The following is a 26,345-nucleotide window of genomic DNA, read 5'->3' on the forward strand; positions in this document are numbered from 1 at the left end:
TGATCTGATCTGATCTGATCTGATCTGATCCAGTCGAATCCAATCTCACCCAACGGACTATCCCCTACCTACCTACCTACCTACCTACCTATGTATCCGACGACGACGACGAAGCCATCTACCTACATACTTACCCTCTTACTAACCTATTGTTCATGTACATATGTTTATTTTATACTGTAGGCGGACTTATATAACCCCCTTTGTTTGTTTTTTTTTTATAAAAAAAAGAAATTAACTAAATTCAAATCTACTTTCTTCGTACCTGATTACTCTATATAATTAGACGAGAGAAAAATGGGCCAGTTAGTTAGAGAAAAGAGAGGAAAAGGGTTCGTTCCTATTCCTACGTATTCCTACCCATTATTGACAATGGTTTTGTTTGTTTTCATCAGTCTAGTCTAGCTAGATACATATGTTCTGGGCATTGCAGCGCCATGGCTGCCAGCACAGTCATAAAAAAACAGCTCTATAATAAGTGAGGTGAAGGGCCACGCCCTTTTCATTATTACCATTAATCCAGTATCACCAACCAGTAATCCCGTAAGTCCCAGTCTAACAATTCCAGACCCATGATTCATACCGTACCCGAGACACAAACATCATATACCGCCGCCCAAACCCATAAAAATAACACTTTGATCAATCCTTAACTAGCTTGATAGACTTTGAAACTCTTAAACTCCCAGTATGCCTCGGTAAAGGCGGACGGATTCTTGGCGACAAAATCCGTGCAGGTACCGGGACAGTGGGATTGGTCATTGTAGAGGCTGGGCTGCCCTCCCAGCTGCCCGCACAGGTCGATATTGGCGATGATGCTCTGGTTGCGGAAATGCGAAGCGATGTCGCAGTCCGTGCTGGGAAAGTCGGCCAATGCCTCTCCCCACGTCGATGGGTCAGGACTCGCGCTGGGATCGGAGATGTCGGCTGGAATCGAGTTGCGAGGGAAGAACCAGATCCGGATCCCAGCATCTCTCAGCTCCGCCGCATAAACCTGCAGACATGCAGTCAGTCGTCTTGCTTGGTCTGGTGCGGCTGTTGTTGACATTTCACTTACCCCTCCACCATTGGCGTTAAATTCAGGCCCGTACGTAGCAGGCGGGGCCTTCACCCCACAGCCCTCGTTGTTGTTTGTGACGTTCCAGCAATTTTCGGAAATTACACTGCCCGTCTGCTTCCGCTTGACGCCCATTGTGCAGCCTTCGCTGGTATGTAGGGTCATTTGGTTCCCTGTTGTTGCGGCATTGTTGGCCTCGACCACATCTATTTCACCATTTGTAGGCCAATTGTAGGCGTCAGCCAGCCACAACGCTGGCCACGTGCCGCATCCGTATGGGGAGTGCAGGATGTCGAAGACAAAGAGGCCGTCATTGTATGTTTTCTTCGACTGAATCCGGATCGAGTTTCGACCCCCGATGGTATTGGGATACGTGGTATCGACTTTGATGATAGCGGAGGTGTTTGTCGCATAGGACAGGTTCGACCAGGCTGCACCTGCAGCATCAAGATAGCTGCACGCTGTCAGTAACCAGAACAGCCGAGGTATATCGGGGAGAAAAGCACGTACTGAACGAAGCCCTGGGCCGGATCAGGAGCCGACCAGTACTGGAAATTGTCGAAGAAATTGGCTCCTTCATAGGTGTCCTTCAAAGAATACTTGAGAGGGTAATAGTTGGGGTACCGGTTCTTCTCGACGCCTTCGTATGATCCAACAATCACCACGACTATCACGATGGCCACGCATAAGCCGACGATGATCTTTTTGCGCAGACTCCATCCACGAGGGTCGAATCTGGAGCGCGGGGTGACGCCGGGTGCTGCTGCTGCAGCAACCGTAGTCGGATTGTTAAAATATGGAGGCGCAGGCGGCGGCGGAGCGAGGTTGTCTCGTTCAGTCTTTGGAACCTGGCCATAACGGCCCATGTCGTCTCGGCCAGGACTCATGTGCGCCATGATTGACGACAATTGAGTTGATACAGCTTAGCGGGAGATTGTAAAAAGTTGCAGTCTCAGAATGTAGCGAGCGAAGGTGGGTGGGCACGTAACACTGCAAATTGCGGGGAAATTCGATACGACTGTCAAAGCGAGTGTGACAGCTCTAAGGCAGCGCAAATGACGACAACGATAGTGACAAATAACGATGAATTCTGCGTGATATTAGCAATAAAACGAATGGATGGGCCAGACAGGTTGGATGGATAGCAGAAGAAATGGGAGGGGAGCAAGCAATGGTGATGGAGGGGGAGTGGAAGGAATTAGGTACCTAGGAAGGAGCTTTGCAGGAGACAATCATTGCCTTGCAGGAATCCTGAGGTCGTCACTTCGCCATCGCAACAATTATGACGGAGTACTTCATCTCAAGACACAACAGACGATCAGAGGCAGACAGGATGGATGGAGAAGACCCAGCTGCTCCATCACGATCCTCATACGAGACGCGGTCGGGATGTGTTGGACTCCACAGGGACGTCAGGGCGACCCAGAGGGACCAGACAACCATGCGGTTACTGGGCCCATGTCATTGCACGATAAGCTCTGCTTAGCCATTGTCTCTTGCACTTTCAACTCAGCAACCCTCAGCATTGGCCATTTACATGGAGCAGCTGGCGGGGACTAGAGCCAGCGGTAGAGATGGGCGATAAATACGGAGTAATGATGCTCCTGGTTTTCATCATCGATCCTGCACTGCCATCGATAAGAGAGCCAATCCCTTAGCTGCAGCTGCTGTACGGAGTACTGTGCTGATTTTGAGTGGAGCAGAAGAATAAAATTCCATTCTCTCGAACGTTCACTCGAACGTCGTCCTCTGGAAGATCAGCATTCCACGCCTTCCGCCGTGGGTCTCGTTTCACAGCATGGATCAGCTGCAATAACAACACACTCACAATCCTGGGAAGCTCGGAATACCTTTTCCACAGCCAGACACATCTCCTGTCTGCGATTCCATCGACGAAGAATATTTAGTTGGAATTGTGCAAACAACTACGGAGTATGGAGTAGTAGTTCGAGTCTTCCGAGTCCTTTCCCCTACGCCGTACGGTTACGGTGGATCCAGACCCTTGTCCGTGCGCTGCTTAAAATAGCGCCTTGTTAATTCTTGACATCAACTGCATGACATGCCATCCTCCTGGGATCCACTAGCTGTTTCCGTTAGACTCCAGAGGATACAATGCGTGTTATCCATACTGTCTTGATTTAACTTGACTCTGGGAATTTGATATCTATGCTTCATCTACGCTTTATGTCTAGTTAAAGAATGGAGGTTAAGATTATTCATGGCTTGTGTTGACAAAAAAAGAATCTCCAAGAGTTACACACGTTGTACTCCGTATGTACTAGTTCATAACTTCATAAATATCCGCCACGAGCCCATTTTCCCGCAAAACCTGTATATATTTTAAAGGTTGATTTCTCAACAACATTATCTACTAAGGGTATTAGAAAAAAAAATATATTTTTTAGGAAAAAATTAGTAAGTCTAAGCTTTATATATAAACTTTTTTAATGAAATTAATTATTATAATAATTATAAGAGTTTTAACCATGAACCCAGACCAAATTTTCTCAAAAATTTCGACTATTAAAAATAAATAATTAAACTATAGACTTGATCAATATTTTAAATAAAAAATATTTATATACTGAAAGAATAAACTATATAATTTTTATTTAAAAAATAATTAATATTGAGGGTTTTTTTTTTCTTTAGATATGAATTTATTAGGAAATTTTGGACTTAACTAACTTTAATCCCCAAAAAGAGGAGTTATTTATATAGGCTTTTAATAAAGTAAACAAATTTCCGATATATTTAAAAAAATTAATTTGACCAATTTTTCTAACTAAAAAATCTATTTTGAAATTACATTTTATATATCATGTGTATAAATAAAAATATGCATGTTATTATGCAGGAAAATGAGCCCGTGGCGGAAAACCTATTATATAAAACCTAAGCTGGTCTGTATGTAAGACTGAGTGGACTTTCTTCTAAATCCCCTACCGTAAGCAGAATTAATTAATGAATTGTCATGGCTCATTCTCAGCAATGAAAAATGTATCTATCTAGCAGATACCTAATCTAGGAGGTGTGAGGCAGCTGAGTTGGCTCGATATCTTTTTGCTTCTTCTACCCATCCCATCACTAACTACTTACTCCGTACTACGGCGCTCTCGTCGTTCCTTCTTGTCCATAATTTTCTTCGCCTCGCTCTTCGAGCCCAACACCTGCCATCGAGCCTTACTCCAGCCAACAATGAGATTGAAAATCTCATCTCGCTCCCCACCGTCCACGTCCAGAGTCTCCAGTCTCGTCGTCATCCCTTTTTTCCCGGCGTAGGTGTAGGGGTCATCCTCTCCTTTCCCCTCTGCTTCGCTGGGATCAGGACGAATCAGGTTATCCCCGCCAGTATTATTATCGTCTTCTGGAATCAAGACCTCTAGTTCCAGCCTCTTCAGACTGGAGTCGGCGCCAGCGACTTTGGATAACATCGGACTGTGCCGCTTGGTCATCTGGACCAGGCTCGAGAAGGGATAGGACCAGAGCTCCTCGCGCGAACGATGGTGGTTGTTGTTCTTCTTCGGGTTGAGAGAAGATAGGGAATGACGATTGTTCTTGACGACGAAGCGCAGCCCTTGAGAAGACAGCTCTAGATACCCCTGGCGACCGCGATGATTCGCCCGGAAGGTGATTGTGTCTTGGTCCTCTGCCTGAACTCCGTCTTGTCGCACATCCTGTGTGGTCAGACTTTTTCTATTGTCGCCGTTCTTCCCAGTGGTCGTATCATCCGCTTCTTTTCTCAGTAGCGATACTTGTTCCTGCTTCTCGCAGGGATCCCGGAATTCCTCCTGTTTGTTGCCACTGCTCTCTCCTTGTCTTTGGTCGGCTGCATCGCCCGAAACTGCCGCTGTCCTTTCCCCAGCATTCATCTCTGCTCTCCGAAGGCCATCATCCTGTTGCAGAAATTTAATTGCCCATTCAGCTGTAAGGAACAGACAAGTGTTAGTACATGCGTTACTTCCTGCTTCCTCGAACAGACACTTGAACTTACGATGGGACGGAATATCCCAAAATATCCAGCAAATGGGACTGACGAGGAATCGATATCGTGGATATCGGCTCGCAACCGGCCAGCCGAGAAAGAACGTATTGATGCTGAGGAACCAGAACACCTTCATGCAAAACTCCATGTCCCCAAAGAGCGTCAGCGTCAGGCACGAAGCGAAGAAGAACAGCGTTGCTGCCGTTTTGGACGGGTTCCGCCAACGGTAGAAGCTGATAGGCCATGTCAGTAAACTTCAGCAGCAGATCGAGGCGTTTTTCGGATTCACTTTTCCAGCACTTCAAGGATAGCTGCCAGATCGCCCACTTGGATTTGAATTTCAGGCGCAACCTCATCAAGGAGAGGCTTCAGCCACTGTTTCCGTCCATTGCGATTGACCAGCTCTCCCCAGCGATACGCCAGCGCACCCCGATCAAGCGCGCGATCGAGCGACTGACGGGCCGAGTCGATCGTGTCGGGATAAAATCGATGTTTAACCACGATGAAGATGATATATGCATACTGTGCGAGTAGAACGTTGGTGAGAATGCCTCTTCATTGGTAAACATTGCGCTAGGTTATAGGTAGTCCAACTCACCACAAACCCGACAACATGCTGCGTATACCACAACATTGTAAAGACAACATACCACAAGGCTGTCCGACGTGATTTTCCCAGCGATAGATCTGGCGTATGTCCATGAACCACGACTGCCACGGTTCAGTTGCCATCACCAGGCGTTCTATATAACGAGCAAAGGTGACAGTATCATAGGGCAACTCAGCCACACCCTCATCCACATATCGAGCCGTAAAGTCTTGAGAATGGTAGAGGAGGAGCTATAATGAAAACAGTCAGAAAAGAGAGCTCACAGTGAAAGTAGAGGAGTTCTCACGTACTTGCGCAATGTATCTCTCCCATTTAAACCGGACTACGGTGTTGGAATCGTCCTTCTCCATGAACTTTTCGTCGTCGAGTCTCGGGTAGTCCACAACGCGTGAGGGTGCCAATCGCACCCGTTTGATATGCCTGCCCGTCATCCATGCAACTGCCAGACTTTGGCGGTGCGATTCGAGCTTTTCGACGTTGCTTGCCTCCATCTTGGCAAGGCTGGTAGATTCCACGCCGTTCATTGCCATCTTCTCGCCGCTGCGTCCACTGCTGTCTTGCTCACAGCTAGGATTGGTGCGTGATGTCTTGTTCCCTGTTTTTCTCCGTTTTCGTCCGCTACTATTTCCGTCTGTCGTCTCATCATGTGCAGCAAGAAATCCCCGATTCGATGTGGGAGAGATATAGGGGCGTTTGGGGCTTGCCAAATATTTTGCAGTCTTGGCTCGATAATGATGGATCACTGCACGCCTTGGATGGAGGACAGTCCCGATGATTTCCTTGGTGGCCCCTTTGACTCCGCCTTGTAATGTCTTTGGGCCCGGGACAGTGTTTCTGGCGGGAGGCGGTTTACTGGTAATGACTTCGACAGGATTGAAGGCAGGATCGGTTTTGAGATATTCATAGGAAATTGAAGGATATGGTTTGTCTTCACTTGTTGAAGTTGAGTTGGTCGACGAGTATGACTCTGAGGGAATGCTTTTGGTCGACAACATGTCCTTGCTCTTGTGAAATGACTTTGAAGCTATCTCTTACAGCTTCCAAGATGCTGCTTCGGGTACGGGGGATGACGCATCCGGATTCTCTGATGTTTCCGACTCCTCCTTTGTACGGCCGTCTTTGTTGTCCTCGATCGTTGCTGATGGCAATAATGCTTCTGCAGACGCAGGCGCAGATGCGTCTCCATTCGTATCATCTTTATCTTCGGATTCCATGGTGAACTAGCCAACAAGCAATATTCAGAGTAGAAGTTCAGTAACTGCGGATGCTGAGTCCAACGGGCATTTTCCAGAACTCAATGGCTGAAATGATCGTGGACTGACGGATTCCCGACCTTCTTTCTTCCCTTCCTGTCAGGTGATCGAAACTGACGAATTAGGCAAGCATGCAAGTTGCAATTGCAAAACTATGTAACTCTAAGGGGGGCAATTATCATGAACTTGAATCGAAAACCTCCTGAAGATTGCTTCTACTTTTCCGCACGTGTGCTTCTCAACCAGCGAAATCAATGTTTCAAGTGATAAGAGATCTTGGATATCTTGTAAGCTGATCAACAACAAACAAGAAGATCCAAAAGCAATCACAACAGTGTCATCGAATCTCCATGCTCGTTGCAGTCAAAAGAGCAAGGAGAGGAGTAATGAAGAGGTACCTCGGAGGCAGCAATATAGCTGGATGTAATATTATGTGATCTCGTGCCACATGTCTCAAATCAATGAATAGATCAGATCGGATCGAACGCGTCGACAAGTGATAGGTTGAAGGGCAGAACTCGCATCCAGTCGGGTGATCGAATCAATGATGTCGACGTGCCACAAGAGGCGCCAACTCTAAATCTTGTACCAGCCACACCATCGATGTGAGGTATGTACTGTACATACATGGCTACGTAGAATGGGCAAGCGATAGAGTTATGTAATACACTGTTCAATGCGCTTCCTACATACATGATCTCTCTCCGTTACACTGGATGTTCGAACCAGAGAATTATGTTGTAGTGCTGCGATAAGAGTGTTCAGGTCGTACCTATTGGGAATTAATCAAGCGTGTTGCGTATGGATGGCTGGAACGCTTTCACTTGGCAACATCTGTATGCAGGTCAGCGTGGCGTAAAGCGAGGGCGCTCCTCATTTTTTCAGCCACTAACGTAGATCTTTCTTGATAATGTGCGTATTATTTATAGATGCAGTACTGACACTGACTTGCACTTATATACATATGAATAGAAATTATATTTAGTGGCTAAGCCGAATAGATGAAAAATATTCAGAGGCAAATAGGCGGTACATTCACCAAGAAAACAAATATCCACACACAAACGTCTAAATCCATCTATATTTGAAGGGGCCGTAACGTCGTCGAATGAAGGCCATCGTCGGCACTCACTGTGCCTCTGGAGGACGATCTCCTCGATCTCTGGCAGTCGAGAGGCCGGTCTCAGATCGGAATATGCCCGGGTGCTGACCGGTGACGGCAGACAGGTCACTGACATTGGAGCCCCGGCGCCGCAGGCGTCGCCCCGCATCAGCGATCTCTTTCTTGTGGAGGGATTCCGACGGAAGCAAGATCGCCCGATCCAGGGCATAAGGCAGACCACGGTGTCGGCCACGAATCTGCATCGCAATGATAACCAGCTTCGAAATCACCCGGAACTGGCTAGAGAAAGAGGAATTCACGCCGGGGTATCCCAGCGAAAGGCCAACCGTGCCATAGGCGGACACAATCTCAAAGAGAACGGCGAACATCGTGAAAGCAGGGTATTGGGTTGTGTTCTGTATTTTGTCTCCTTCGACGATGGCGATGATAAAGAGCCCCAAGAACACATACCAGAGATCGAAACTCAGTTGTCGCCGCAAGTGTGCCCCAATATAGCTGGGCTCCCTACTCTCCTCTTCATCTTCGTCAACAGTACCATAGATGCCGAGGCTTCTCTCTTCATAGACATTGGTTCGCCGCATCGAGATAGCAATGGGGAAGACTGAAATATACATCATGACTAAGTACGAGACTTGTATGGCCGGGTGGAGGTTAGCGAGATTGACAACCCCAAAGCCGGCTGTTCTCGTGGAAACAGCTTGGAAAAGACCATCCAAGACCCGGATGCCCGCAGGAATGGAAGTAACAGTAGGATCATTCAACTGGAAGAAGGTCATCAGCAGTCAGGTCAGCAGTTGCCGTTCGAAAAGCCCTTACATCTAAAATGATGAAGAATATTAGGTCCAGCCCGTTGAGGATGATGAGGATGGCAAAGAGCCACCACGTAGCGTTGCGGGGGAAAAGGAGCGTAAAGCATCTTCGAGGGTGGTCGAGAAGGAACCGGAGTTCTTCCCACAACGGGCTTCCGGTGGTTACGATCTTTGAAAGAGTCCAGATAATGAGGCGAAGCATGCAAGGAAATCCCGTATTTCCAATGACGATGAGGAAGCTCATCAGGAGAAGAGGAAAGATGGCATCTTGGAACGAGTTCATCGAATCTGGGGTCAAGGTAAACCCCATGTCATTCAAGGCAGACTGGGACGTGAAGATCCCCCACCACGGGCGTCCCTGCCCATCAGACGTCACGATGGAGCCGTAATGGGGGCTGTTCATGATCCAAGGCACCAGGCAGACGACCCCCAGGATATGAAAGAAGAAAAAGTAGCCGATCAAGACCAATGCCAGGGTCTTCAACGCTCGATACTCAATGCCTCCTAGTTCCTCCCGCTGTTCCTCAGTCAAAGCAACGAAAGCCGAATTTCGTCCAATGGTTGCATTCCAACTCAGGTACGGCAAGGTGTCCCTTTCCCGCTCTTCGGTGAGCGATCGAAACAGACCGTCGAACGTGCCCCTTCGGCTTCTCTTTCGAATTAAAGTCGGCTGGTCATCCTCTCGCTCGAGAGTCCGCCGGGACTCGACCCTAGGGAGCGTCGTTGTTCGCGTCCTCTCGCGCAAGATGTCGGGTTCATTGATAGTGATATGGCCACCGTAGTCGTTGTGGTCAACTGCCTCGTCCGGTCCCTCATTGGAACGAGTCTCTCCATTGGCAGTATCTTCACCCTCTTCATCCACGGCCTGCGGTACACCGCCACGATCGTATTCCCTGGGACTGGGGATTCGCAATGTGCCCTTGTTTGACCGTTGATGCTCCAGAAAGGCGATATGATGCTCCGGGCTCAGACGCATCGGCAACCGCAGCCTATTGTCGGATACCTGAGATTCTGACGTCCATCTCTTCGGCCCTTCGACTTCCTTATTTTCGGACTCTCGATGGCTTTCATCTCTCGGGCTCGACGAGCCGGTTTCTGAATTGGATTCGGGGTCCAGCTTGGCTACATCCTGCATGGCCTCACGAGCCACCCCGGCCTCGTTGCGCAAAACGACGATAGATTGCCCACGAACACCCAACTCTTCTCGACTCGCATCTTGATCCCTTCCAGCCGTAGAGGTTCTGGACTTCGACCGACGCAACGCTCGGGCATCTCGCACGATGTGCTCAAATCGCTTCTCAAACCAGTAAAGACGGACGAAGACGACAAACGAATGGATCACGATGGGATTCGTGAACATCCCAATGATATAGATGAAAACCTGTGAGTAGGTGGGCAGGCGGTTGACGTCGATGGTGTTCAGACCGCTCTGGGTGGCCGCACCCGAGGCAAAGAAAAGCGCATCAGTGTATGGGATTCCACTACCACCATAAATAACAACCGATCCAACAATTGACCATAGAATGATGTATATATAATGGAGCGTGATGAAATTCAGCTTCACACTTCTCAGAAACGGAGTTCGATTGTGAACCAAATTGATTCTCATCACCACAGCTTTCAATGCTGTGGCAAGACGATTGCGCATGACCCCCCACTGCCCACGCGGCGCCTTCATTTTGTGTAGATGAGTACGGGATATCCTTGCTGATTTGCTTCGCGAAGGCGACAAGGAGGGGGATCAGCTAACGGGTGGTGGTTTGCAGGCGACTATCTGGATGTTTTGTTTTGCCCTTCCCCTCCCTGTGGGAATCGGGCGAGCTGTCGATTCGACGGGCTCGTGCTGAGCTCGGGCCACGATTCAACGCTCCAGTTGATGTTAATCTACAGGAGCGGAGAAACCTCGCTTGGAGACCGAGAGACAGCGCGAGACTAATCTCATGATGACCGGGCGAGCAGCAAGTTTGCAAATGTATCAAGGTAGGACTCGTAGGAGGCTGATATGTCGAGAGGGGCAGGGCTGGGACACCAATCAGACTTGAGGATAGTGACAGAGCTAGTCTGAGGAGCAGCGTCAGCGTCGACAGCCAGAAATGACCAGTGCAGATCGCGATGGTGGAAAGATGAGGAAAAAACAGGATGGCGATGGCGGCGTTGGACGTGACGGGTGGCTGGAAACGGGCAAGTCTAAAGCCAAATACCAGATAGCCCGCAAAGCAGTCCCGCCCGACAAATAATCCCGAGGCCAAGCCAAGCTATAATTATGAAACAAGTAATTTACCAGACTAACATTCATCGGTCTAATAATAATAAGAATCGGAAAATTGACATGAGAATACAGAGGAAAAGAGGAAGAAGAGTTTATTTAGCTAATAATAACAAAATTCATGCCAATTGAGGAACGCTCTCAATTCTGATAGATTGTCTGTAATATAGAGTACTCCGCACCCCCATTGTTTAGATTGTTTAGCCTGCAATTGGACCCGTCGACTTGCATCATATCAAGCCACCCAAGGTCGAGACCAACTAAGCCCGATCTTAGTGGTGTAGCATGTAAGGTACGTCAAAAAAAAATCATCAGATATGATTTTTTTTTCTTCCTTTTTTTTTTCAATAAGGAAAGAGAGAGAGAAGGGTTCCAGACAGTTAGTCTACCGTACAGCACTAACTTAGAACATACGATGGCCAAATAACCAGCTAATCTTCGATGGAAGTAGACACCCATATTGAGAGTCATACAACGCTTTCTTTCCACTGCAATTGCTGGGCATTTCACCATATCCAATACTGGGGATTCTTGGCATCATAGTCTAGATCTTAATGGACCTGGAGGTTGCTTGCTATCGATAAAGGGCTGTTCTACACTAGACCCTTGCTTGCGTTCGTACAAGTAACGTTGTACAGCACAGTACAGTAAGGAGAAAGAACGCTGATATATATCGGCTTTTTGTCTAATAGACAGAATTGGCGCCAAATTCTCCTTTCACAAGCAGAAATACAGACAATTATTCCAGATCCATCTTCATATTGGATTTTATTCCCCATTCAACATGGTGAAGTGAGAGTCGAGTCGTCTGTCCTACAGGGAACTGATAACGGATATATAGCAAGCTTACCCTTCTGCTGTGGTTATAACCTCTATAGCCTCTTCCGCAGACTCTTATCTGTCTTCAGTCGCGTAAACGCGACAAGGCTAGCGGACCCCAAAGCCATTGAACCAGCATAGTAGATGGCAGGATGAAAAGCATCAATTCCTTTCTGCTGCCCTCCCGACGCGTTCAACAGGTATCCGGCAATCGGAGCGCCCTAACGCCGCTTATCAGAATCGCCAGCCAAGAAAAAGATAAATATTCGTTCTCTTTCTGAGAATCTACAAACTTACCAAGAGATATCCCCCGCCCCAGCCAGTTACAATCATTCCCATCGCGACGGACACTGGGGCAGAACCGAAGACATTGCCAACCACCGTCGGCATGGTGGCGAAGAATCCGCCATTCGCCATGCCGTTGATGATCACAAAGATGATCAGGGGTCCGAGGGAGATGGACACGGGCCAGAGAACCAGCATGCTCAATGCAGTGAGCAGGAGGGAGATGAACAGTGTATTCAAAGGCCCCAGTTTATCACTGCTGAAGCCGCAAAGAAGCCGCCCTACCGCAGACGAGAAATTGAACGCTGCGACCAGACCTGCACCAACACTGGAGCTCAGGTGAAGGGAATTGGCGTATAAGGGTAAGAAAAACGGAGGGACGAAAAGAGGGAAAGTTGCGACTGCCCCGGCGACAAAGAGCACGACGAATCGAACATCTCGAAACAATCGCCTGAAGACCAGATCTCAGCAAAGCAGCAATAAGATTATATGTATGCAAACGTACCATTCGATAAAGGAATTCTGACGGATAGGAATACGCTCCTTGATGAGGTATGCCGCCGGTAAACCTGTTCCCAGGGTGATGAAGCCCAAAACTCGGAAAGTCCATGCCGTCCCTAGACTCTCCAGCAGACCATTCAAGACGAAACTAATGATAGCACCGCCCAGTCCACCCCCTGCATAGACGATGCCATTCGCGATTCCCCGTTTGGACTTGAAGTATTGAGCGGGCGTGACGGATACAGTCTAGAAGTGATGAGTCAGGACACTAAATCCACACATTTGAAATGCAGACCAGTCACTTACCATAAAGCACAGACTACATAATCGATTGTTAGTCAGACGAATCCTTCGGGTGCAATGACGGAGACAGGTCTCACCTTACTCCAACACCCATGACGACACCAACAGTGGTGAACAGACCGCCAACATTTTGAGTCGTGAAACTGCTCAACTCCTCACCAAGACCTAGTAAGAACACCCCCAGGAGGCCGGTCGTTCTGGCACCCAGCTTGCGGATGACTCTCGCATTCAGGACGGCCAGAAACGAGATACACCCCGTGGTCAACGACCCTACAAACGCCAACGTCGACGGAGACGAGACACCTTGCTCGACCAGCGCCGCCTGGAGCACCCCCCAGCAGTAGGTTGTCCCCACGAACCAGAAGGTGATCACCGCGCATGCGAAGATGACGACCCAGCCGTAGCCGCCCTCCGGGACCTCGGAGTCCGCCAGGAGAGGTGCCTGCATCACCTCATCGGTGCCGGGGGCTGAGGTCGTCGCCGGGTTGGCGGCCGTTCTGAGCTGTCGTTCCTCGGCGACATTTTCTCCGGACTGAAGCTCGATTGCGGTGGTGGTCGTTGACATGATAGCATAGAACGCCAGAAGAACTGAACCTAATTGATAATGCAACCTGAGAACACGATGTCAAAATTTTCCCCTGTACGTACCTTCACGACGTTCAGTATGTACCTGCAGCGGAGGGCGGAGTTGATTGGTAATAAGGTTTGGCAGGTCTCGCATAGGGCGTGACATGGATCAATCATGTGGGGCTGATGACATCGATTGATTGATAATATTAACCATCCTAGTAACATGAGCTATTAAGCCTATATTATATGCCTCCTAGGTTAGGAATCACATTAAATTTTCCAAAGGAAATCTGAAAAGGTTCTCATTTCTCTGGGTTCTTCACCATGGCATTAGAGCATATGTAAGTGCTACCTTAGTCACTAGTATATATGGCGGAATCTGCTAATGACAACAAGAATTCAGCTTTGATATTTTCTGCTTTCAGCCGCATCAGCAATGTAAAGCCTAGAATCCATATAATGGCGGAGACCAGGGGTTTAACTATGTTGTGCTGAGCTGGGATACTGGACAAACATGTGATCTTGATTGCAGCTAGGTAAGTCTCAACTCTGATCTTATTTCAGGGAGAATACAAGTGTTTCTCACTAACATGTGACTATCTATCTATACAGAGGGCAACCATTACATCTGCCATCTCAAATATTCCACCTAATAGCAAAGGACATGATGTATTGTCATAGGATATCAGCTAGAAGCAGATGTCATGGTGTCCCTTTTTAGCTGAGCCCGAATTCCGAAACATTCGATATTTGTTGCTACGATCTGAGCAGAGCTTATTGGTCAATAACGACCAAAGGAAGCGAGACACGAATTCAATGTTACGCTATAATCGTCTGTTTCTAATCAACGCGACAGCAGTCCATATGGCCACGCCCGTCACAATGCATGCCTTCATAGGAAGGAGGCACTGATCTCGCCCTCTTTGGCCATATGGGTTTCCTCCATCCACGCCTGCGTGATCAGCCACGACCTGCCTATAGATAAGCCGTTGAGAAATCCGTCCAAAACCTGACTCAGTCAATCACTTGTTGGCAAGAAAAACCGCTCGCTTGGCGGTCCACGCCCGCATAAGCAGCGTATCTTTAGATCTGCTTAGGACTAATCTGGCATATTTTAAGCCTACCTAGGTAAGCAGGAGTGGCTTGGTGGCGCCCACATCGCAAGCATGACACCGTTTTAAACTCGTTTCCCTTTTCGGTTCGGTGCATCCCCCGGGTATCAATATCCTTGTCACTTTACTGAAACTAATGCATTTGGACTGAATTTATCGCATGACTGTCGCTGTCATTAACAACTTGTCTGGAGAAATCCGATTGGTGCCGACTGAAGGTCAAGGCGGGGGGCACTTCAGTCATAAAGAGCGCTGACTTCGCGTTCTTTCCTGAAATACTCCGTACCCCAATTGCTAAAGTCCATTGCCTGGCTGACTCTGCTGTCAGCAAGTTGTTCTTCTTGCCTCAGTTTGCATATTACCAAAGTTCAACAATGACAGGACGCACGGCAGAGAATGAGCCCACGGCACAAGATGATCATCACGCTCAATCTGCCATCGAAGTGGATGCTCAGTTTCGCAAAAGTCCTGACCATAGCCATCACTGTTACTAATGGCGCCTTAGGCTACAGACATTGATTCTATCTATGGCAACGAGCTCTCGACCTACAGTGCCTCTTTAACCTCTTCGGTGCTGGATTACCGCTACGAGAATGGCAGGAGCTACCACGGCTACCGCGATGGCAGTAAGTGTCACTCTTTAAGGGCTAAAGGTCTACTGTCTCACTAATTAATTACAAATTACAAGGTTATCTCCTCCCCAATGACGAGGACGAGGCTGATCGTCTCGACCTGGTCCATGAGATGACACTCACCATCATGGAGAGGAAACTATTTCTTGCACCTATTGGGGATTCATCGCAGCGAGTCCTTGATATTGCCACTGGGACTGGAATATGGGCAATTGATTTTGGTAACAAGCATCTAATGAGATTTGTGTATTTCCTGGAGACTCATGAGCAGTGTTGCAGCCGATGAGTACCCTTCTGCCGAGGTCATTGGGAACGATCTGAGCCCGACTCAACCATCTATGTCAATAAGTGCTCCCCCCTGTCAGACAACTACTAACGAATACCTCTGTAGAGTTCCGCCAAATTTGAGATTTATCGTTGACGATATTGAGTCAGAATGGGCCTATGATACTCCACTCGACTTTCATCCATGCTCGTTATCTGTGTTATTCTATCAAGGATTTCAGGAAGTTGTTGAAGCAATGTTATAAGTAAGCTACCTATCTATGTGGTCAGCTAGGCTATTGCTGACCTACTCATTTACCTGTCAGGTACACAAAGCCTGGAGGCTGGGTAGAGTTTCAGGACTGGTCATCACAAGTAAGGTCTGAGGATGGAACTCTTGAAGGCACAGCACTTGAGAAGTATTATGAGGTATGCATGGGTGCTTTTGAAAGAGCAGGGTATCCTACAAGACCAGGTCCGTACCTCGAGGAATGGTTCCGTGAAGCAGGGTTTGTGGACATCCATGTCCACAAGTATCTGGTGCCAATGGGATCATGGGCCAAAGATCCATATTATGTACGTGGGGCCAGTCTTCTAGATAACTATTGCTAACTTCAGATTGCAGAAAAAGGTTGGAACTTGGATGTTCCTTAATGCTGTGACAGGCTTCAGGGCAGCTGCTATTGCCGTGTTGACCAGATATGAGTCATGGAAGCCTGAGGAGGTCGAGGTTCTTGCAACCCAGGCTGTGAAAGATGCCAAAAATCCTAAGATCCACGCACTGATTGACTTGTGAGTTGTTTCTTTATAAGCATTGACTGGCAGAGATCTAACTGCTGGTTAGTTATGTTGTGTATGGTCGGAAGCCCGAGTGAACCGCTGGCATCTCTCGTTCTCGGTATCAGTTGGAATGGAATACTCCTTATCAGTAGTAGTCTCATATAATTCTGTTTGCTTACTGCTAAATCTCCCCTCCTATACTCTCAGAACCGGGTACTTGAATATGACTTGATAAGTAGATTATTAAGCTATGGCCTTCTGTCGGCGTTTTGGAGGCTTGAGATCTGGCTATGAACTTCAGCCTACAGCTACCCGCGACAAAGGAAGGCGATAGGAATCTACCGAGTATGGGGGTTTTGGCTTATAAAAAGCCTTATGTTTCTGTTCTTCCTCCATCTTTCTTATTTTTCTAATAGAGCAGTCATTAGCCTCCCAATATGATCTCTCTCTAAGTCTTCGACAGACACTTTCCTGTCTATGCTGATTGATGTCTATGGTAGTTATTCTGTATATAGTAGTAATGTTGCTTGCTTTTGGATATGACAGTTTTATATATTGGTTCTACCTACAAGGACTGAAACATGCTAATAATAAACCTGTTAGATTAATTCCCTAACTTGTGGCGACTTTAACCGTGTTAACTTCAGTAGGGCATATATGATTATGCCATCCACTCATCTATAATATTCTCACTCCTGGCCTCAGCACTGCCTCAGCCGGCCGCATCCTGCCGCAGCACTGGGGTGAGGCAAAAGGCGCCGCCCTAATGTAGAACGGAAAGGATACGGTATCTCGCACACCTGCTGGTCTCGCCATTTGTCTACCTAATCTAGATAACCTAATTAATCTTTCTTGAATCTGAATTTTAGAATTTTCGAATTGATTAGAATCCTTCTTCATGGATTGTTCACGAAAAGATTGACTTCCTTAGTTGAGGAGGTTCCTCGAGCTGAGTGTGTATGCCGTTGAAGATATTATGCGTTAGACTTGTATGTTACTTCAGAATATGAGAAAGATTGTGTACAGTGTATACATACTATTAAAGAGTGAAAATATCAGTGCTATCAATAAGACAGAAAAAAATTCATTGAAACCTAAACATCGACCATGATTTGTATTTGTATTCGTATTCGGTAGTGACTGACTGCCCAGCAGCCACGCTCAGGGTTGCGGAGCCTCATCATCTCGCCCACATCCACTCATCCTCGTCCACAAATTTATTTACTACGGAGTACATATTAGTCTTATGATCCTGATCATCATCACCTTAATTTTTTTTATTTCCCTCGTGGTTTTCGCCCAGATATGGCTTACCTACATACAAGTATTTTTCTTCTCTGGGAGAAAAGCTTTGCTCAGTATCCGCCGGATTATTTGCAGAACCTCGGGCAGTTTCACTTTCCCCCATACAGAGTAGGTTAGGTACGCCGTAACTTGTTGCTTGATAGAGGAATTTCATCGGCGTTCTCTTTTACCATACGGAGTATAAAAACAGGTAGGGAAGCAAAATGATTGGCTAATAATGCCGGGGTGCAGCTGAGAGTAATTAGGCGAAACTCAATATCGTTCTTCTCCGCATATAAATAATAAATAAAGCAAGTCAGACGCGCCCCCGGATTATGCAGCTACAGTAGTACTGCATGGATTTATGTACATACATACATAGTCGTGAAATTGGCCCTTGATACCTCCTTGGATCCACTCCAGAATCTATCGATACTATAACACACCATTCTATTCAATTAATTCCTTCGATTATTGAAAGAAAATGGCGCCGTCATACAAAGTCGCTGTTATCCAATGGCATATCAAGGTGAGTATACACATGACACACACAGACACATACACATCTACTGTCCAGTGTCCAGATAGATATAACGGCCGATAAAGCACAGTATGGATGCGGCAGCCATCATGCATCATCATACATAAGGGCATACCTACATAACTTATGGGTGTAAGATTCACTAGCTAACGCAATTGTGTCTACTTGCAGAACCTCGCTCCGGAGGAGAACCATGCCAAAGCATGCGACTACATCCGACAGGCGGCGGCGCAGGGTGCTGTCCTGGCTGTTCTACCGGAGTAAGTCAGTCCACTGTTCGTTCCATTATTTATTCCAGTCGAAAAATCAAAAATGCAGTCGATTCTTTACCATTGCTATACACATGACATAATCTGCACTGTGCTTTTTTTCCCCCTCCTTTTTAAATAATTGAATCTATTCCACTCATCCGTGTTAATCTGATCTCGTGACGACCGTAGATACCACCTCAACGGCTGGGCCCCCGACGACCCCGCCTACGCCGTGCAAGCAGGCGAATACCAGAAATACCTGCAGGCCTACCAGGCCCTCGCCAAGGAGCTGCACATCAGCCTGGTCCCAGGGACGATCGTGGAGCGGCACGTCGTGAAAACCGCAGATGACAAAAAAGAAGAGGAGGAAATCCGCCTCTACAACACCGCCTACTTCATCTCCCCCGAAGGCAAAATCCTCGGCTCCTACCGCAAGAAAAACATCTGGCATCCGGAGCGGGCCTACCTGACCTCGTCGGGCGCCGAACCGCATGAGGTCTTCGACACGCCTGTTGGCAAGGTCGGGATGCTGATCTGCTGGGATCTCGCGTTTCCGGAGGCCTTTCGCGAGCTGATTGCCAAGGGGGCGGAGATTGTGATTATCCCGACTTATTGTAAGTGAACCCTTGCCTTGTAATTATTATAGTATAGTCGCTTGCACCACTGACGTGATGACAAAACAGGGGGAAGAAACGACGCCTCCCCCCCGGCACTAGCCCTAAACCCCGACTCGGAAGCGCTCTTCCTCGACTCGATCCTTACGTCGCGCTGTTTCGAGAATACCTGCGCCATCGTCTTCGCTAATGCAGCGGGCCCTGCGGACCAGTTCCTGGGCATGTCGCGCGTGGTGCTACCCTTTATCGGACCGGTGGGCAAGATGGGTGCTGAGGAGGGTTTCCTGCTGGCCGATCTGGATGTGAGTGTGCTGGCGCTCGCGGAGGAGAATTACAAAGTGAGACAGGATCTGGCGAGTGAGGGGTGGCATTATACGTATCGGCATGATAAGGCGGATGTCAGGAAGGAGTAATCAGGTTGCAGCTCTCTCTTATCGAAGTACTTCTAGTACGGTACGGGCGTTGCGCAGTCTATTCTAAGCTAAGATACCCCCTACCAACCGGACAAGGACATAAAACGCCCACTTCTCGTTGTACATGTACAGTACAGTCAGAAGAGAAAGCAGAAGGAAGCAAAGTATCACAGGTATAGGATTAATATAGCATATCTAAGGAATCTCAATTTTTCGCGGATGGATCATCGGGCATATAGATAAGGGTGATTGATATAAAAAAAAAGGCAGCAAAAACTAACATCATCATCACCATCACAGGGGGATCTCTTTCACTCTTAGACAGACATGATGGGTAAAGCAAGGTAAGAAGAAATGGAAAGAATGGGAAAAGACATGATATCATGCATGCCGGCTCCAAAACATGGACGATGCGAGACGAGACGAGAAAAAAAAAGGAAAAACACCCAAAAAGGAAGTTCTCCAGAAGTTCTCCAAGTTCTCCAACGACCGCCGGCCGAACAAACAACCGGAAAAACGGCAAACGTAACCACATAACGCTCCTTAAGAACCTTGCGGTAACGGACTGATACGACAGAATGAAACTGGACCATGTGCATGGCAATAAAAGATCTATCTATTCTACTGCACCTGACTGACAATTTCACTCGCGCGCGTCAGGCTCTCCACCATCTGCTGACACTCCTTCCGGCGTCGGATCGTGTAGTCGCTCTCTTTGAGCAAGTCATCCAGCTCGGCATTGCGGTACATGTTCTCCAGCAGCTCCCGCTGCATTTCGTCCTTGCTGTGTCTGAAAGAATGTTAGCATGTCCCAATCGATACTCACGTGGTGACAAACGTACTGTACAAGGGTATACATGATCGCCTTCGGGACCATATCAATCATCGTCCGCTTGACGATGTTGAAGTAGGAGTTGATGAGCAGTTCTAGAGTTATGTTAGTGACTTCTTCCAATGCAATTCTTGACGACGAACTTACTGATCACCTCGACCTCAATGTTCTCACGCTCGCTCAGAGTGCCGGACGCCTTCAAAGTGGGTGGAGGCGGTTCCATCGCCGCCATCTTCTTCTTGTTCTTCGACGCGAAGAAGCTACCGAAGAAGCCAGAGTTCGCGTCCGACGGGCTATCCAACGACGGGCTGTTGGCGCGAGGAGGGAGAGGCTTCCCGGTCTTGGGGTCGACCTGAGTGGGCTTGCCGGCGTTTATACGCTCGTTGACAATAGCCATGGCCTAGTATAGTTAATATCTAGAACAAACAGACATATCCGCCGACATCCAACTTACCCTGTGACCGTTGAGGAAGTCGGGATGACCGGTGTTGATGTAGCAAGCTTCCATGGCAACGAGGTCCTTGACCAATTTGTTCGTAGGCTCCATCGACTTCTTGAAAAATTGGATGACAACGTTGTGGAACTTCTCCTTCAACATCGGATACCGGCGGAATAGCTGCTTGTTGAGCAGTTGGCCAAGGATGCGAACAAGCTCATCATAGACCAACGAGACACACTTCAGACTGGGTTCTTCTAGTCGCTTGATCTGCTGCTTGACAATCACCTCGAAAGCAGTGGTCCCGACGAAGAGCGCTGGCGACGAGCCGGACGAGTTGTAGAGAATGGTCCGGATATCAATGTCCTTGACTTGGTCGAACGGATCCACAGCCTTGATACCGTTCGAGTAAAGCTCGTGGAAGACGAAGCTGATACGGGCACCACCCGACAGCTCCGTGCTGGAAAGTTCCTGGTTGTTACCCTCCAACACGGTGCGGTATTCGTTGCTGAACTCGGTGATGATGTTCAGCACGATGTTGGCACTGTTCCCAAGCATCGAATCACCAAGCTGCGCCAATTCCGTGGTATATTTCTGTAGCGACGAGGAAATTCGGGCCTTGATGTCGGGAAGGGTTTGTTTGATGTGCATCATAAGTATCTAGGAAAGGAAAACGAGTAGTCAGTCCCGTCAGATTAAGAGAAAAAAAAAGCGCGTATGGGTTAGCAACACACCAAGTTAAGTTTCCTCGCCAGATAGGGAGTTCCGCAGTAGGATGCCTTATTCCGGTAGGCCTTGTGGCTCTCGAAGAAATTCTTTTCATGCTCCAACGCATACGAGATCGGCCGCTTATTTTCGATATCGCGCTGCCCCCGGTTCACGACCGGAACATAACCCAACCGTAGAGGGATAATCCTGCCCGCAAGAATATCCACCACGTCTGTTCCCTCGTCCATCAAATCGACCTTGGTCAGGACACCGATGGTACGCTGGCCCTCCGGGTCCACCTCGCGGGCCAGTTTCAAGCCGTCCGAGTTGGCTAAATCCTGGTTGGCCGCCGTCACGGCCAGAATGATCGCATTCGGCTTGCTGATATACTTCAGGACCATATCACGAATCTGTCTCTCGATGTCCTTGGGCTGGTCGCCGACGGGCACCTTCGTCAGACCGGGCAGGTCGACCAGGGTGAGTGTGAGCACGTTGGGGGAGTAGATGCGCAGGTTGATGGGAGCTGGCGAGATTCCGGCATTGCGACCGACTTTCGCCTCCGTCTCGCGAACGATCTCCTCTCGGATCTTGTTGAAGTCGTAAAACTTCTGGCCGGGGATGTGCAGGAATTCGCCATACTCGTCCACATTGGCCTCGTTGTCGGTGGTGCCTTCTAGCTTCTCTGACCCCACGCCATTCGCTTGCGGCTTCGAAGGCGGCCGGTTGATCAGTTGCAGAATAAGGGGACGACGAGTGACGATACCAGCGCCTCGTGGCAGACTACGACATGCGAACACAGTCAGCCATGCAGGTCACGATTGACGGATAGAGGCTACTCACAAATCTCTCCCGACGATATTCTCCAATACGGAACTCTTTCCACTCGACTGTGATCCGACGACAACGATCTGTGGCAGGTCGATGGGGTTTTGAACCTGGAGACGGGGTCAGTCGGGATATTGCGAAACCGCGGAGACAAGCAGGTGCGCAAGACGAAGCACTTACCCCTACTGTGGTGAAGACATCTTGTAGTTTGTTGACGAGGGAGATGAGGCTGGGATCGTTCACATTAAGCCTGGAGACAGACGCCGTTAGCAAATCACTGCGGAGACAGTAAAGGGCAATGGGGGGGGCGGTACGAGGTTGCCATGTCTGGCGAGACAGATCTGTGGATACCGGATCGCACACGTCAGCTGAAGACAAAGTGGTCAACGATGTATCTGCAATCGAAGTGCTGACGATTATCCGGTGGGATGGGACTGCAGTGTGGGAGATAGCAAGCCGCAGGAGGGCTTTCGGGCAGAGTTGTTCGTTGCGGTGTCGACCGAACCGGCCAGCAGATAGTTGTGTTTCGCTTCAGGGCCGATCCCGTGGCAGGGAGCCAATACGGAGTACGGTTGGTCTGCTGCAAGGCCCGACCCACGCCTTCAACCAGCACGAGTTGGAAGTAATTAGTGTCAATAGAGAGGTTATCCTGAGACAACACATAAACATACAGAACTTATTTTTCCCCTGATTCTCTTCGATTGAATTTATCTCTGCATCTACGCTCAGTTTCCTATGACGCGTCACGAGAGTCCTGTTCTGGCCAGTCACGGGATCCGAATACTGCTGCCTGATGATAGCAAAATTACCCAGAAGAATCCACAAATGAGAGAAAATAAAAGTGAAATGGAATGGAAGAATGAGGCATGCCTATACGACGGATGACTATGTAGGACTATACTACATGCCCGTGGGATCTCTCCACGGCTTACTCATCAGATACAGAGGCAAATCTTTCCGACATGTCTTGTAAAAGTTTCTCATACTGTGTGGCAAAGATTAGCACCGTCGCAATCGACAACACGAGGGGGGCGGGACACGACGGGATGGAGATTCGTACCTTGGCAGTCACGGCCTTCTCATCATCAGGAACCTCGAATTTCATACTCCGCAGAGCCGTCTGGATATCGGCGGTGGCTTCTCGGATCTTCGCCCAGCTGTGACCCTGGGCCACCGCTTTCTGCGCCTCATCGTGGTAGCTCATGAACGCCTTCATCATGTACTCCGTCTTCCACAAGGGACAGTACTGGTCATAGTCACTGTAGCCGTTCTGTTGCAAAAAGTCGTCCTTCAACATAGCTGCCACGTCCAGCGTGATCTTGTCCGAGTCGCCCAGCGCCGATTTGCCGACCAGCTGGACGACCTGGTCGAGATCCTCCGAGTTGGACAGCAGCTCCTTGATCTGGTCTCGCAGGCGAGGGAATTCCGGGTGCTCCCTCTCGTAGTACTTGTCCAGAATGCCCGTGTATTTGCTGTAGGACACGGAGGTGTTGATCGAGGGAAAGTGCTTCCGTTGCGCCAGCTTCTTGTCCAGACCCCAGAAGACCTGCACAATACCCAGAGTGCTACTGGTGACGGGGTCAGAGAAATCTCCACCCGGAGGACTGACGGCGCCGACGATGCTGACACTGCCAGTTCGCTCGGGGCTACCCAGAGCAATACTCTTTCCAGCACGTTCGTAGAAGGACGCCAGTTTCGCGCCCAGGTAGGCAGGGAAACCCTGGTCTGCCGGCATCTCTCCCAGACGACCTGAAATCTCACGCAAAGCCTCGGCCCACCGAGAACTGGAATCTGCCATCATCGCAACGTTCTTACCCTGGTCACGGAAGTATTCGGCCACAGTAATACCAGTATAGATGGAGGCTTCCCGAGCCGCCACAGGCATGTTCGACGTGTTGGCGATGAGACAGGTACGCTTCATGATGGGTTCTTTGCGGCCGTCGACGGTGATGGTCAGCTGCATGTGTTGTTAGCAAGGATAGAGATGCAGACACGGGGGCAGATGGCCAACTCGCCTCTGGGAAGTCCATCAAGACTTCTGCCATTTCATTACCGCGCTCACCACAGCCCACGTAGACGATGATATCGCTGTTGGAGAACTTCGACACACTCTGGGAGATGACCGTCTTACCACAGCCGAAAGCACCGGGGATACAGACGGTACCACCTTGCACACTGGGGAACAGAGCGTCCAGCACTCTCTGACCGACGATGAAAGGGGAGTCGGAGGGCAGTTTTTCGCTGACAGGTCTGGGCACACGGACGGGCCAGGAGTGCATCATGCTGAATTCGGTCTTCTTGCCGTCGAATTCGACTTCCAGCAGCTTCTCGTCGACCGTGTAGCTTCCCGCCTCCGCTATCCATGTGATGGTACCGCGCGCGCGCGGTGGCAGTAGGATCTTGTGATCGTTCAGCAAGCTGTTCTCGAAAACGCTACCCCAGATATCGCCTCCGGTGATATGGTCGCCGACTTTGAGGGAGCCAGGCGTGAAGTCCCACTTCTTCTCGCGATCTAGGGCCGGAACGGCGATACCGCGGGGGATGTAGATGCTCCCAGACACTGAAGAAATGCTCTTAAGGGGTCGCTGGATACCATCGTAGATAGTTTCCATCAAACCGGGACCCAGTTCGACAGATAATGGCTTGCCGGTCCTGATGACAGGATCTCCGACCGTAACACCGGCTACAGTCGACAGACAAACTCTGCATTAGCTTCCAGTTCAGACGATCCCAATACCAAAGCATGCAGGACGGCTCTGGGTGGGGGCAGTGGTACCTGTCTCCTCGTAAACCTGGATGGTCGCTTTATCGCCGTCAATGCGAATAACCTCTCCCACAAGCTGATCGTGGCCGACACGACACTATCCAGCGAAAATGGAAGTCAGCAGCAGTGTCTTCAGCGTCGCGGGGTAGATGCAGAGGGAGCTCCGACGAACCAATTCGTACATAGCACATCCGATCATGTTCTCGGCCACGACGACGGGGCCGGAGATGGAGAAGACGGAGCCATACTGGTCTTCGCCAGCTTCCAAACGCTGCCTCTGCTTGCCTTGGGGCGCCATGACGGGCGATAGCGATGGCAATGGCGAGGAGGGGAGAGGGGGGATGGGAGATTGGACAAGGGATGTATCGCTCGGCCTGTTGGAGATGGAGGCGGGCGAGGCGGGAAGCGGTGGCAGGTCGTCCAATGCAGGCGGAGTAGTTGGTGACGAGGAACTCGACCCAGCGTGCGCTGACCCAGAACCACCACCTGCACCAGCTGTTTCAACCACGCTGCCGTGGGCAATCAGATCCAGGAGAGACGGTCGGGCTTTAAGTCGAGGTCTGCCTAAGCCTAGCATGCGCTTGTCCTTGCATTGGCTGAAACAGCGGAACGCGGTTCAAACAGAGGGTACGATTGATGGGGTGTAGAAGGCCGTGCTGGCATCCATAGCGTCATTGGCCTAAGCACAGACATGGCTTAACCCAAGAGAAGGCTACAACATTGAGAAGGTTGTGTACAGTAACTCTATCAAAAATATTCTTATATTGATAAAGTCCCATCATCGTATCAAGATATTGCCTACATATGTACACAACATTTGCACGGTGTCCCTTCTTCTCAAAGAAGCCCCATCAATTGTCTATTCATACGAGTGGGGAGCAGCTTTGCACAGCAGGTTTAGAGAATATGTGACCCATTTGAGGGATATCAATATTCGTACACAAACTCTGGGTTCTCCCCATCCGTCAGGTCCAAGAACCTGTTGATATCCTAATCAGACACGGACCCCATCGAATAAACACATTGACAAGAAACCAAAGAGAGTGCAAAAGAATAATACTTACTCCTGATTCTCCAGCTTCACATAACCTGGCTGCGCCCTTTGAGCAATTTTCTTCTGATTCTGCCTCCGAAACCACCAGATGATGAAGACCAGATCGATGACACACAGGAACTGGCAGACGAGAATGGTGATTTGCGCAGGTCGGTAATTCGGCGCATCTTGGGGACGGAATGTCTGGGGTCCTGCGGGGAGATATTAACAGATATGCATGGCCTCTTCTTGGAGGTTCAGTTGAGAGAGAGGGG

The 26,345-nt window shown here is 49.1% G+C and overlaps 10 protein-coding genes across 10 annotated transcripts; 3 read left to right on the plus strand and 7 right to left on the minus strand.

The window, feature by feature from the left end:
• Positions 1-649: 649 nt before the first annotated feature.
• On the minus strand, positions 650-1,953 carry VTN77DRAFT_7660 (uncharacterized protein; the record flags this gene model as incomplete). Its single annotated transcript, XM_069424073.1, has 3 exons — positions 650-994; positions 1,058-1,511; positions 1,568-1,953. 3 exons carry the CDS (start codon positions 1,951-1,953, stop codon positions 650-652), a joined length of 1,185 nt encoding a protein of 394 aa, XP_069275300.1.
• A 2,199-nt stretch (positions 1,954-4,152) lies between these two features.
• On the minus strand, positions 4,153-4,929 carry VTN77DRAFT_7661 (uncharacterized protein; the record flags this gene model as incomplete). The annotated part of the gene is made up of 1 exon (XM_069424074.1): positions 4,153-4,929. The coding sequence occupies one exon, from the start codon at positions 4,927-4,929 to the stop codon at positions 4,153-4,155; it is 777 nt and encodes a 258-aa protein (XP_069275301.1).
• A 707-nt stretch (positions 4,930-5,636) lies between these two features.
• VTN77DRAFT_7662 (uncharacterized protein) lies at positions 5,637-6,647 on the minus strand (the record flags this gene model as incomplete). The annotated part of the gene is made up of 2 exons (XM_069424075.1): positions 5,637-5,882; positions 5,943-6,647. The coding sequence occupies 2 exons, from the start codon at positions 6,645-6,647 to the stop codon at positions 5,637-5,639; spliced, it is 951 nt and encodes a 316-aa protein (XP_069275302.1).
• A 1,386-nt stretch (positions 6,648-8,033) lies between these two features.
• Positions 8,034-10,515, minus strand: VTN77DRAFT_7663 (uncharacterized protein; the record flags this gene model as incomplete). The annotated part of the gene is made up of 2 exons (XM_069424076.1): positions 8,034-8,789; positions 8,845-10,515. 2 exons carry the CDS (start codon positions 10,513-10,515, stop codon positions 8,034-8,036), a joined length of 2,427 nt encoding a protein of 808 aa, XP_069275303.1.
• Positions 10,516-11,975: 1,460 nt separating this feature from the next.
• On the minus strand, positions 11,976-13,576 carry VTN77DRAFT_7664 (uncharacterized protein; the record flags this gene model as incomplete). The annotated part of the gene is made up of 5 exons (XM_069424077.1): positions 11,976-12,143; positions 12,220-12,658; positions 12,713-12,954; positions 13,015-13,027; positions 13,089-13,576. 5 exons carry the CDS (start codon positions 13,574-13,576, stop codon positions 11,976-11,978), a joined length of 1,350 nt encoding a protein of 449 aa, XP_069275304.1.
• Positions 13,577-15,437: 1,861 nt separating this feature from the next.
• VTN77DRAFT_7665 (uncharacterized protein) lies at positions 15,438-15,855 on the plus strand (the record flags this gene model as incomplete). Its single annotated transcript, XM_069424078.1, has 2 exons — positions 15,438-15,546; positions 15,605-15,855. The coding sequence occupies 2 exons, from the start codon at positions 15,438-15,440 to the stop codon at positions 15,853-15,855; spliced, it is 360 nt and encodes a 119-aa protein (XP_069275305.1).
• A 169-nt stretch (positions 15,856-16,024) lies between these two features.
• VTN77DRAFT_7666 (uncharacterized protein) lies at positions 16,025-16,385 on the plus strand (the record flags this gene model as incomplete). The annotated part of the gene is made up of 2 exons (XM_069424079.1): positions 16,025-16,165; positions 16,215-16,385. 2 exons carry the CDS (start codon positions 16,025-16,027, stop codon positions 16,383-16,385), a joined length of 312 nt encoding a protein of 103 aa, XP_069275306.1.
• A 1,752-nt stretch (positions 16,386-18,137) lies between these two features.
• VTN77DRAFT_7667 (uncharacterized protein) lies at positions 18,138-19,472 on the plus strand (the record flags this gene model as incomplete). Its single annotated transcript, XM_069424080.1, has 4 exons — positions 18,138-18,182; positions 18,366-18,454; positions 18,635-19,059; positions 19,129-19,472. 4 exons carry the CDS (start codon positions 18,138-18,140, stop codon positions 19,470-19,472), a joined length of 903 nt encoding a protein of 300 aa, XP_069275307.1.
• Positions 19,473-20,093: 621 nt separating this feature from the next.
• VTN77DRAFT_7668 (uncharacterized protein) lies at positions 20,094-22,598 on the minus strand (the record flags this gene model as incomplete). Its single annotated transcript, XM_069424081.1, has 8 exons — positions 20,094-20,262; positions 20,315-20,399; positions 20,452-20,704; positions 20,759-21,400; positions 21,475-22,228; positions 22,289-22,383; positions 22,454-22,523; positions 22,588-22,598. The coding sequence occupies 8 exons, from the start codon at positions 22,596-22,598 to the stop codon at positions 20,094-20,096; spliced, it is 2,079 nt and encodes a 692-aa protein (XP_069275308.1).
• Positions 22,599-23,201: 603 nt separating this feature from the next.
• Positions 23,202-25,335, minus strand: VTN77DRAFT_7669 (uncharacterized protein; the record flags this gene model as incomplete). The annotated part of the gene is made up of 5 exons (XM_069424082.1): positions 23,202-23,258; positions 23,334-24,230; positions 24,289-24,956; positions 25,050-25,134; positions 25,210-25,335. 5 exons carry the CDS (start codon positions 25,333-25,335, stop codon positions 23,202-23,204), a joined length of 1,833 nt encoding a protein of 610 aa, XP_069275309.1.
• Between the last annotated feature and the right edge of the window lie 1,010 nt (positions 25,336-26,345).

This window comes from Rasamsonia byssochlamydoides (assembly GCF_041956645.1).
Source record: "Rasamsonia byssochlamydoides strain NRRL 3658 unplaced genomic scaffold VTN77scaffold_62, whole genome shotgun sequence".
Taxonomy (NCBI): Eukaryota; Fungi; Ascomycota; class Eurotiomycetes; order Eurotiales; family Trichocomaceae; genus Rasamsonia; species Rasamsonia byssochlamydoides.